General features: G+C 38.9%; 1 protein-coding gene and 1 long non-coding RNA gene across 2 annotated transcripts; one reads left to right on the forward strand and one right to left on the reverse strand.

The window, feature by feature from the left end:
• The first annotated feature begins 2,719 nt into the window (after nt 1–2,719).
• Nucleotides 2,720–4,606, forward strand: LOC143862580 (uncharacterized). Its single transcript, XR_013240366.1, has 3 exons — nt 2,720–3,272; nt 3,586–3,678; nt 3,836–4,606. It is a non-coding gene; the product is annotated as an uncharacterized LOC143862580 (long non-coding RNA).
• A 4,072-nt stretch (nt 4,607–8,678) lies between these two features.
• LOC143860927 (pentatricopeptide repeat-containing protein At5g50990-like) lies at nt 8,679–11,158 on the reverse strand. The gene has a single exon (XM_077371786.1). It carries the CDS (start codon nt 10,599–10,601, stop codon nt 8,835–8,837), a length of 1,767 nt encoding a protein of 588 aa, XP_077227901.1. The 5' UTR covers nt 10,602–11,158; the 3' UTR covers nt 8,679–8,834.
• Between the last annotated feature and the right edge of the window lie 766 nt (nt 11,159–11,924).

Consider the following 11,924-nt stretch of genomic DNA (forward strand, 5'->3'; position numbering starts at 1 on the left):
AAGCATGAAGTGAGCATGTGCGGCTGCTCTCTTATGCAACATCCAGCGCGAAATGCCTTTCTGCAAAAGTCCCTAGCAATTCCCTAAAAAGTAAAACATTCATCATGTGCCATCATGTGCATAGGCACATAGCGGATGGTCCCATCAAAGCATTCATTTGGAAGGCCCTCACATGGATAGGGTGTGTACAAAAAATCAGCTCCTATGATCACTCTTTTTTTTTTTGGATGATCCAAAGCATTCATTTTGGAAGGCCCTCACATAGATAGGTTGTGTACAAAAAATCAGCCCCTATGGATCATCCTAACCAGGATGATCCATAGGGGCTGATTTTTTTTACACACCCATCTTTGGACCATCCAAATGAATGCTTTGGATCATCCAGGGGCGGAGCTAGAAATTTACACTTACAGTGGCAGGACGAATTTATACTTTGCCTGCATTGGTCATTGGGGGGCCGTGGCCATATCTCCGGTGAAAATCAGTTTTTTCTACGACGATCCAAACCGTCCATTTAATGGGCCACAGTGTAAATAGGTGTGCTTCAAAAATCATCTCCATACTATAATCCCAACCTTCTGATCCATAAAGGTTTCCATAATATGCAATTTCTCTGTAGATAGAAGGGTTACAATCATCCTATGGAAATGTCTTTAGGTTATCCGCGATACGCCCATGTAACTCTATTTGTGACCATAAATAAGTACATTTTATAGAGCATAGGTTATGGTTAGAGATTTTTTCTTGCTATGGCAAAACAAGTGACCAGCAGATAATAGGTTATGGTTAGAGCCGCAACTCTTGATCTCCACTCAGCATCGGTGCCTTGGAGGGAGATCACCATTTCCTCTAGTTCCCCTATAAATTCCTCCATGGATTTGGGTTTAGGCCTGTCGGAGAACGGGAAAGTGGCCGGCATCCTGCAAATGTGAGCGGCTGAAAAGAGTCGGAGAACGGGAGTATAGGATCGACATTGAAGAGAATTCTTGTCATTCGGATAGTTTATTGAGAACGAGATGAAGAGTAAGAAGAACCAGAACCTAGGGTGTTTTTGGGTCAAGTGAAGAACGGGATTTCCGAAGAGAGGAAGAGGAGAGTTTATTGATTATTTGGGAAGGGACTGAGATGTATGAAAACTTGTTCTTTTGCTTCAATATTAGAGGGATTGGGAAGCCCTTTTTTGTTTTTGTTTTTGCTGCTCTTATTGCAGAGACAGAGGCCTGGAAAGAGAACGGGTGTTTATAGTTTATACGGGAAATGGTGGGAAAAGCAGGCAACGAGAAAATAGTATAAAATTAAGGGTGCAACTTGGTTCGGGTCAGGTTGAGCTTTTGCTAAAATCCCGTACCCTACCCGACTTTAAGGGAAAAGCTCAACCTGAATCCCTAAAAAGTGACCCAATTTTCAACCCCTATGGTGATCCTATCAGACCAATTGGTTTATCTTCCCACAACACCTCATTGGTTGCCTGGACATGAAACCAGTTTTGCATCTTGGAGAAGTAGTGGCTCTTCCATGTCCGGCTTTCTTATAGTTTACCTGGTTAATTGGTGGCTTTTGGTCAGGACTTTATAAAGCTCGGAAAGTGATGCAAATCCTAACAATTCTGCTGGGGATTTATTCATGGAGGGGGAGGGAGGGAGAGAGAGGGAGAAAAAGACGAGAGAATAGAAAGTCCAGGTGAGAGGACGTATATTGAAAACAGATAATTGGTGGTTGGAGAGATATTTGGCACGAATTTTGGGAAAGGTTTATCTTTTTCTTTTATATATTTAGTTAAATATGAAAACCTAAAAAAATGGTAACCGGTGCTAAGTTTAGCCGGTTTTCAGAGTCACACGTGGCATTTTAGTGCATCTTAAGTATTCTATTGAGACATGAATGTTCTAGTGCGGTCATAAGTTAAATATATCAGGATTGCTAGATATAAATTAATATAAGGTCAATTAGACTGATTAGTTTTGTTATTGGTAGAATACTAACAATTGTTTTTTATATAAATAAGGTGGTTGGTTGGTGCCTGCTGCCATCTAATTGATCATAAGGAGATCTATTTCATTAGAGAAAGCAGAAGATTCAGCCTAGATTGATCATCCACCCTAGTTGATCGAAGTAAGTTCTTGATCTCTTTTGTATTCTAGATCATTTGTATGTTTAGATTACTTTGAATAGATTTATAAAATAATTTTGTATTAATAAAAGAATGAATTAAAAAAATTGATTGAATGCTCTGATCCTAAATTTATAAAAACAACAATTCTCAGTATGTGGAAACCCTTACAATTGTGTGGGTAATATGAATACTTTGGAAAGAAAAAGTTCAGAGTATGGAGAGTTAGGAAGGTCAAAAGTGAAAAGGGTGTATGAAAAAGGGTCGAGAGGCTTGAAAATGTGGTAACGTGGTCCCGTAAGAAGATTCGAGCCAACCTAAAAATAAAAATAAAAAACTTTGCAAAATCTTTTTGGGGCCAGGATTTTTGCCTGAAAGGGCAATGATAAATCTTTTTGGGGCCAGGATTTTTGCCGGAAAGGGCAATGATAAATCCGCACCTCTTATAACGTGATTTGACGGAAAGGAGTATGCATACGCACCCCTTATAACGTGATTTGACGTCAATAAGCGTTAAAGTTGAGCACTGTTCACGACAAATCAGGGTGTGTGTATGCATACTCCAGGCAGTGCGAATTTATCATTACTGTTTCTCTATATATAATGCCTACGCTTAATGTATTTTGCTCTTCATCACTCCTTACAGGCAACTCATATCTTTCTTATTTGGCTCTCCATCATTGCTCACAGGCAACCAAAAATCCTCCCTTTCCACAAGTCTACAAGCATGGGAGCCCATAAACTTCCAGCTTCTCTTCCCTTTTCTACCATTTTCCTGCTTTCCTGTTTCATTATGATCCTTATCTGTAAACTTATTGCTCGATTTGTTGTGTGGTGTTTTTGTCTATTGTCAAGAACCCATTTCATATGGGCATCAAGTAGTTCACCATTTCATTGGCGTAACACAGAATTTTTTGACAGAGAACTTAAGGTCTGTCAATACAGGTCCCTCGACAAATCAAGGGAAGAAGTAAACTGTGCTGTCTGCCTAAGTAATATTGAAGAAGGAGAAGAGATCAGAGAGCTGAAATGTAAGCATCTCTTTCATAGAGTCTGCTTGGATAGATGGCTCAATTATCAACATCCCACTTGTCCCCTTTGTAGGGAGTCTCTAGTGACGTGCCCAGAGGCGGAAGAATTGGAAGAGTTTGATTCAGATCAGGTCATTCCAATTTCATCTTTCTTGGCTCCTAATATATGGTGGCTATTTATAATCTTTTGTAATTAAAGGATCATCCCCATAACTACAATCAATATCACTTCATTTTGTTTCCCTTGTACTTGCACCATCCTCTTTATTAGATTTATTGTAATTTTCTAGCAAACTGAGTTTGATAGATGTATTTCTTCCTATATTTCATACTTTCTTCCTTAGCTGTTACAACAAGTTAAAGAAATTGTAAACCAGAGAGATAGGTTGTATTTATCAAAATTCAAAACCAAGAGGCTTAAACATGAACTCAACTTCTTTTCAGGGAAGACATTAAATTGAAATTTATTTTTCAATTCGTTGTGAGGCATCATGGTTGCAAAACAAAAGAGGCCTTTTTTCCCTGCTCTTATACCATGTAAGAGTTTACTGTCCTTCAACATGAACTTGTTTCTTTTTGTTGTTTTATTTTTTCCCATAAAAAATGAAAATGGCAATACAGTTGTGCAAGGTATTAGTCCAGGGATTCGCTAGGCGACTTTGCGGGAAAGTCATTTCACAGCTTACTTTTGCAGGAGAGAGCAGACACCTCAGATGAATTAGATGAATAAGGCAAGATCTGCTAAAAAGTGAGCCTGCGTGGCTTCTTGATGGATGTGCATCCCTCGGATTGCGAAGATCAACGGCTAGGATCGTCGGATACTAAATCGGACTACCAAAACAGTAATTTGATGATCCAATCGGACGGCGCCCAAATCAACCGTCCACGTTGATTGCTACACTTTAAAAGAGTCATATTTTAGTGAGTCGATTTCATAAAAATTTTGCTACACCATTCGACGGACTCACGGCAACGGCAACTCAAGAAAGGCAACTGAAATTTTTATTCATAAGATGATGTAAACGATTACATGAGTGCCAATTCTGATGCAGATGCATCTTGCACGCTTACGAAGATCGATGGTAAAGATCATCCGGACCTTAATCGGATCGTCTAGGACCCTCAGATCAAAAGATATAAGACGGCATCTAGATCAATGCTCCACGTTGGTTACTACTCTTCAATAGAGTCCTATTTTAGTTTGGATTTGTTTTAATTATTTTTAGCTATTTTCTTTAATTGGGACGTCCAAGATGAGATTGTATTTAGGAGTTTTACTTTTAGGTGGATTGAGAGTATTTTTAGGAGTTAGATATATTTTAAGCTTTGATTTAGAGAATATTTAGGAGTTTTAGTAGAGTAGTAGACGTTGTCTCATAGTTTTAGTTGATTTAGGATTAATCTTGGCAAGCCTGTAAATAGGCATTATTGTAATCTTTTTATTATCTTTATTTGGAGTTGAATTCGGTTGCCATTTGTTGCCAAAAAAAAATTTATTTGGTATAAGAGCTTAGGAAAACTAGAATTCAAATCCTGGCTTATAAGATTAAGAGACTCACCATATCTCCATCACGAGCGGATTTAATCGTCGAGATGTTTAAAATTATAAGTGAGATGAAAGAACAACAACGGGTTCACGGTGAACGACTTTAATCTCAAATCAATGCACTCACCGAGCAAATCAAGGCGGGAACGACAACTCAAGAAAGGCACTCATGTAATCGTTTACATCATCTTATGAATAAAAATTTCAGTTGCCTTTCTTGAGTTGCCGTTGCCGTGAGTCCCTGCGTTACTTCTCTCTCCCGAAAAAGTGAGTCGCGAAGTTGCCTAGCAAATCCCATTATTCCATGATGATTATCTATAAAATGCAAACATAACTTGTCACTTGTCCAACTCCTTGTGTATGTAGAGAGAGAGAGATTCAATGGGTTGAATTATGAGAGATTAACTTTTAGTGTCACCTTGGTCTTGGTATCAATTCCAGACTTTAAAAAATACAACTAACTAATTAAATACTTGTGTGAGAAAGTCATCAAATTTGTTTAGGTTTATGTAAGGAAAATGGCATGGAAACCACAACATTCAACCAAAGGCGTCTTGGGAATCGGCAATAGCTAAGCATTGTGGCCATCACCGTTCAAGCTACGTATGGCTGGCGTACAACCTAAGGGCTTCTTAGCCAAAAGAAAAACAACAAAAAAGGATGCAATGCTGCCAGGGTGCCTGGTGTATGGGAGGTTTTCTCCTCATACGGCTCGAGAAAGAATGATTCGAGTTTGATCGAATTTATGCTATGCATATCATATAGTGACAAATGTATCCATAAAATCACCAATTAGACTATAAGTTGAGTCATTTTTTTTGTTGCCTATCTAATCGATTAATCTTCCACTCTATGGGTAGCCCGAAGGAGTTCCTTTTCCAGCAATGAGAGAGCCCAACAATGAGAATGTGCCATGTGTGCAAATAAATCTACATTTACTCTAGGTCTCACTAGCATTACTCTATCCTCTGAGGATATGTGTTCCCCATTGACATGATTGTGTCAATTGATTTAACCAGCGAACATAACTCTGTTATATATTATAAATTATATTATATTACTAATAATGTATTTGATATTATAAATTATATTATATTACTATAATATGTTTTGAAGGGGAAAAAGTCACAGTTTTTTAGACTTGTGCAAGTTCCCTCCATTAATTTGAAGGGAAAAATCTAAGTCTTGAAAATTGTGCAAAGTTCCCTCCATCTTTTTCATTTGGAATCTTTTCAAATGCTTTGGTGGGAATTATTTGAAATTTGGTGAATCCCACATGGAGATTTAGGATTCAAACTCCTTCACTCCTTCATCTATAAATAGGAGATAGTTTCTCTCATCTCATTCAAGTTCTTTGGAGCTCTTTCTCTTTGAGAGAGCACCATGAAAGAACTTTAAGTAATAGTAATTATTAATATATATATATATATATATATATATATATATATATATATATATATAGAAAAAGAAGAAGAATGAAGAAGAAGAAGAAATAAAAGGACGGTTAAAGCCTAACGGCTATAACTGTCATTTAAACAAAAGAGTTTAAATTTTAATTGCCGAAATAGTTTTCTGTTAAACGGCTATATTTGAAAAGTTGGGCCTCTTCTTTAGAAGGGTGCGAGTCTCTTCATGAGAGGGTGTCTTAGCACCGATTCAGAGTCTATAAAAAGACTCGATCCTAGTTTGCTAACATTTTCTTCTTCAATTGTTTTCTTTTCCCTTTCATATACGTTTAAAGTTTTCTGAGTGGGTTCTGATTCGTGAGAATACAGGGAGTACAGTCCTGTTAAAATTCTCGGTGTTGGGCATTGTATCCTGGAGATAGAATTTCAAGAGTCCATTTGCATCTATACGTGGGAAATTAGTATCTTAAAGATAGCTTCCTGGAAGTGCATTGCCCAACTATTTATACTGTTAAGTTTTCTGTATTCTGTTCTTCTTATTTTTTACAACAATTTTAAGATAGTAATTTATTCCGAGATGGATTCTGCAATTGTCAAAACTTAAGTTCAGAATGTGGAAAGGCTTGAGCAATTCAATGGTTTGAATTACAAACGCTGGAGTTTAAAGATCTTCTATCAACTCACGATTGCAAAAGTTGCCTATGTACAGAGCACGGCATATCCGCACAATCAGTCAAGAGAAAGTACCAGTGAACTTAATGATGGGCAGAAGAAATGGCCGGAAGATGATTATATCTGTCGATTCACCATTCTGCAGGCTATGAAGAATCCCTCTTCAACATATTTCACAAGTATTCTACTGCTTTTGAATTGTGATCAGTAATTCAACGAAGGTATGTTAATGAAGATGCCGGAAATAAATCTTTCCTTGTTTACAAATATGTTGAGTTCAAAATGGTTGATTCCAAACTTATTATTGATCATGTTAATGAACTCAATGATATTGCAACTGAATGTTCTGATGCCAATAAACCAATTTCAGAAACTTTTCAAGTCTCAACTATTATTGGTAAATTGCCTTCTTCTTGGAATGATTACCAAAAACGTTTAAAACACAAGAGAAAATCTCTGAATTTGGATCAATTGGTTCAACACATCAAATTGAGAATAAGGCTCGCAATAGAGAAATATATGTTGATCAATGAAACAAAGATAAAGTTCTTAATGTTGAAGTTCCTGCATCTTCTTCCTTTAAACCCCAACCCAAGTTTCACAAAAATGGAGGCTCTTCAAATAAGAGAAGAGAGGATGAGACAACAAGAAAAAAGAGATAAATAAGAAGAAGATAGGTTCCTGTTTTGTATGTGGAAAGATGGGTCACTTGGCTAAAGTTTGTCGCCATCGCAAATGGTAGAAATTTGTTGAGACAAACGTGGTGGCTAAAAATGATATGGTTGCAATGCTCACTGAGGTTCCAATGGTCAACATGGAAGAAAACTGGTGGGTTGATTCTGGTGCAACATGCTATGTGACTCCATTCAAATCTGCTTTTAAGAAGTATGATGAAATCAATGAAGACAAGACTGTTTTCATGGAAAATTCCTCCACAAGTGTTGTTGGCAAAGGGACTGTGCAACTCCCTCTTACTTCTGGAAAAATGTTAACTCTTTAAGATGTTTATCACATTCCTGGTCATAGGAAGAGTCTTGTATCTGTTAAGAAACTTGATGATCATGGGTTTAAAGTTGTATTTGATTTCCAAGACAAAAACTGAGCCAATGTGTCTGTTCTCTCATGCAACAGCCATTCCATGAAATCCCATCTGCGATGGTCCCTAGCAAATCCCTTTGTGTGGGTGGGTGGGTGTGCGCTTAAATGCGTAAAATGAGATTTTGAGGTTGATGATACGGTGATGTGATAATAATTATTATGAAATTAATAAATTAAAATAAATAACAGTGCATAAACATTGATGCGATGAGTGAGCTTAGGGGTGCAACTTGGGCGGGCTCAATCAGAACCCAACAGGTTCAACCCGGGAAAAAGTCGGGTTGGGTTTTCTCAACCCGGGTTGAGTTCGGGTTGGGTTTGGGTTGAGGGCTTGGGCAACCCGACCCGAGTGAACCCGACATTTTTAATAATTTTTTTTAAGTTCAAAATCTCGGGTTGGGTTGGGTTCGGGTTGGCAAAAAATGTTCTTCGGGTCGGGTCGGGTTCTGGTTGAGCAAATGGTTGCTCAGGTCGGGTTCGGGTTGGACCCAACCCGACCCAACCCAACCCGAGTTGCACCCCTGTGAGCTGTTAGGTAAATGATATGGCACTAAATAAAGTAATGTGTAAAATATTCAACAATTAGTTAAGAAAAATGATATGTTCGCCCCTTTTTTACTTGGGACAGCCCCTCTAGTGTAAAAAAGTAGTCATAAATACACTAGAGGGGACTGTCCAAGTAAAAAAAAGGATGCGAATATATCACTTTCCTCTGTTAATCTAGTTATATTAGGTAACAAGGATGTGGGAAACAAGGCAACTCCCAACAAGAAGATGGTTTCTCTCCCAGTTACTACTAACTATTTATTACATAGTTGCTTAAATTGCAGTTTTAGTTCAGTCCATAGCTAAAATTTTCACAAATTCATGGGGGTGTACAACAAAAATATGATTTTAGATGTACAAAATTAAACCAACCCCTCACAATCTATAACATAGTCTAAATGATGATATCCTCCCTTCAAGAATTACTACCAGTAGTCTCTACAAGAACAAAAACCACCTTCAAACCGATGAAATCGAACTCGATCCCTCATAATAATCACCCTCCTGAATGCTCTAGAAACCATTTTCATCAAGTTATGGCAATCTTGACATGTCCGAAGATTCTTCGAGAGTCGAATTTCTGATCCAGGGCTCGTCTTTAGGATCCCAAAAGCGAGAGCCAACTTCTCACTGTGGGATTTCAGATTCCCCTCCTTTTCCTCCTCAGACACATCCATTAACACCAACTCTATCACGGGCTCGAACCCTTCTGCCTTAACTCTCATTATCAATGCATCCAACATTCTATATATTGCATCTGAATCAGGGTGCGATCGATCCCCTGCCTTGAATTCGTTAACATTTGCACCTATCTCAACCCAACTCAATCCCCTATCCTTTCGAATTCCTTTTCTTCTCATCAATTCTCTTACCCTCTCCGCACAATTCCATCTCTTGGCAGAGGAGTAGATGTTCGAAAGCAGGACATAGTCCCCACTATTACAGCGTTCCATCTGTTCAATCACGGCCTCAGCCAGATCAGGCTTTCCATATGTTCTACAAGCACTTAGCAATGCCCTCCATATAAGGACGTCGGGTTTTATAGGCATTTCTCTAATCATCTCGTAAGATTCTTCAAGGAACCCGGCTCGGGCCAAGAGATCTACCATTGCCCCGTAATGCTCAAGTCGTGGTTCAATCATGTAATCCTTTCTCATAACATCGAAAAACCGCCGACCATCTTCAACCAATCCACAATGGCTACAAGCAGTTAAGATTCCAACGAAAGTAATCGAATCAGGTTCGAGATTTTCATCAATCATTCTTGAAAATACTACAATTGCATCTGAACTAAGCCCATGAATTGCTAGCCCTGTGATCATTGAGTTCCAAATGGATACATCGTCCCTTCGAACAGCATTGAAAATTTCCAAAGCGGTTTTAATTCTTCCACATTTCGAGTACATGTCAATTAGCGCCGAACTTAGTATGAAATTAAGCTCAATTCCTTTCTCCACCATCAAGCCATGGACCCACTCGCCGCGATTAAGAGCTCCTACTCGAGCGCACGCGGAAAGAACAGATGCAAATGTGAAACAATTTGGTTCGAAACCCGAATTAAGCATACGAAGAAAGAAGGTTATCGCCTCCTTTGGCCGCGTGTTTTTTACCAAACCTCCAATCATTGAGTTCCAAGAAATCACATCTCTCTTTGGCATTTTGACAAACACCCGGTTCGAATTCTCACAATCACCAATTTTTAAATAACCCGAGATTAGTAAATTAGCAGATACAAGATCAAAATTCCAACTGGGAATTTCATCAAATAGTTGGTGAGCTTCCATGAAACAATCATAGGCTAAATAGATAGAAATCAAGGTTGATGTGAGAGAGGGATGCAATTCATGGCCAGATTTTATGATTCTACCATGAATTCCGATCACGATTTCTAGGTTCGAAGATATCCTACAGGCTTCAAGAACATACGCAAGCATTCGACGATCGGGTTGGATTAATCCGGAGAGGAGAATTGTTTTGTAATCGAGAAGGGCCTTTTGAGGAGAACCCTTTTCGATGGAAGCTCGGATAATGAAACAGAAAAGAGATGGGTGAGTTTGGAAGATGGATGGATTTTCTTTGAGGCATTTCGTCGAACAGCTGACTAGTGATCCAGAACTGGAGAAACGTGGAAAGGGAATTGATAAATATTTCACACACTTAATGAAATATAAGGCTACCTTGCAAATTAGCATGGCAATGAAGCCAGGACAAGAAATTTTGCTACTATACAATGGACTTGAAAAGAGACACACATGCCCTTAGGCCTTGTTCTATGACATGGCCCAAACATTCACTTTGGGCCCATTAATGTTCTATGAAATATGTTTTCATGGTTGCCAAACATGCCCATAGGCCCTCTTTGGACTGGAAGAAAAACGATACCATGTGAAGTTACCAGTTTAGTCCAAAAGCTAAAGCTGTTGGAGAAGGTGTTATTAAATCTTTTATACTTTAACTGAGATGATAAATTCGAACCTTAGGATGATTCGCACCCCCTCCCTTGCACGACTCTCGCACGCAAGCACAGTAGCAGGGAGAGGTTTGTTATTCGACTTGATGAGCTAAGGGCAGGGGCAGGGGCAGCAGTAGGCGGAGGGTTGCTTAGTGTAAGGAGTAGTGCCTTGAGAGTGAGAGTCTCTTAGGGCGCTTTAATAGGAAGCCCGAGAGGAACGGCCCTAGTTTCATTATGAAAGAGAGAGAGCGCTCGACATTAGTGGTCTATACCAGAGCTTTTACATCAGGAAGATGCTTTGGCAGCTATTAGGATGTCACTGTCAAAGAAATCTAAATCAATTCACGCTTCAAGGGGTGCGAATCATCCTACAAGGGGTGCGAATTTATCATCAGCCCTCAAATATTCATAATTGATGATTGTGTTGCATTGAGAGGAATCCCAAGAAAATCACTGGTTATTCATCTGTTTGTAAAAGTGATGATGAGGATTGGTTTTCTTATTAAAACCAAAACAGATCACCCTCAGTAGTGATAGCACTGCAAATGCCAACCATTATAAAAAAAGGATAACACTTTGCAAAATAAAAAAAGGACAGCACTACTGTATTTTGATGAGGGCACTCTCACTTTATTAAAAGTACGGCATGGCCCGCACCATGAAATGATCCAAACCGTCCATTAGATGGGCCACAGCCTAAATTGGTTGCAAAAATTATTTCCATAGGTTGATCCTACCCCTCTAACATTCAGATCGGAGTGTTAGGACCAACCTCTGGAAATGAATTTTGGGCACAACCTATTTATGCTGTGACCCATCTAATGGGTGACCCATCTAATGGACGGCTTGGATCATCCTATGGTGTGACCCATCTAATGGACGGTTTGGATCATCCTATGGTGCGGGCCATACTGTACTTTTAATAAAGTGAGGAGTGCCCTCATCAAAATACACCAACAGAATCACTTTTATGCTCCTTCATAAAAAGACACTTATTGGGCCTCACTTGTGCCTCTTAATCAGATCCATTTATCCACACCGCAACCAAATGCCATTGCGACAT

This window comes from Tasmannia lanceolata, unplaced genomic scaffold (genome assembly GCF_043159265.1).
Source record: "Tasmannia lanceolata isolate RefF3 unplaced genomic scaffold, GAP_Taslan_0.1 ptg000037l, whole genome shotgun sequence".
In the NCBI taxonomy this organism is placed as follows: Eukaryota; Viridiplantae; Streptophyta; class Magnoliopsida; order Canellales; family Winteraceae; genus Tasmannia; species Tasmannia lanceolata.

Excerpts from the sequence above, each read along its gene's own strand:
- LOC143860927 (XM_077371786.1), bottom strand. The coding sequence starts at position 10,601 with ATGCTAATTTGCAAGGTAGCCTTATATTTCATTAAGTGTGTGAAATAT.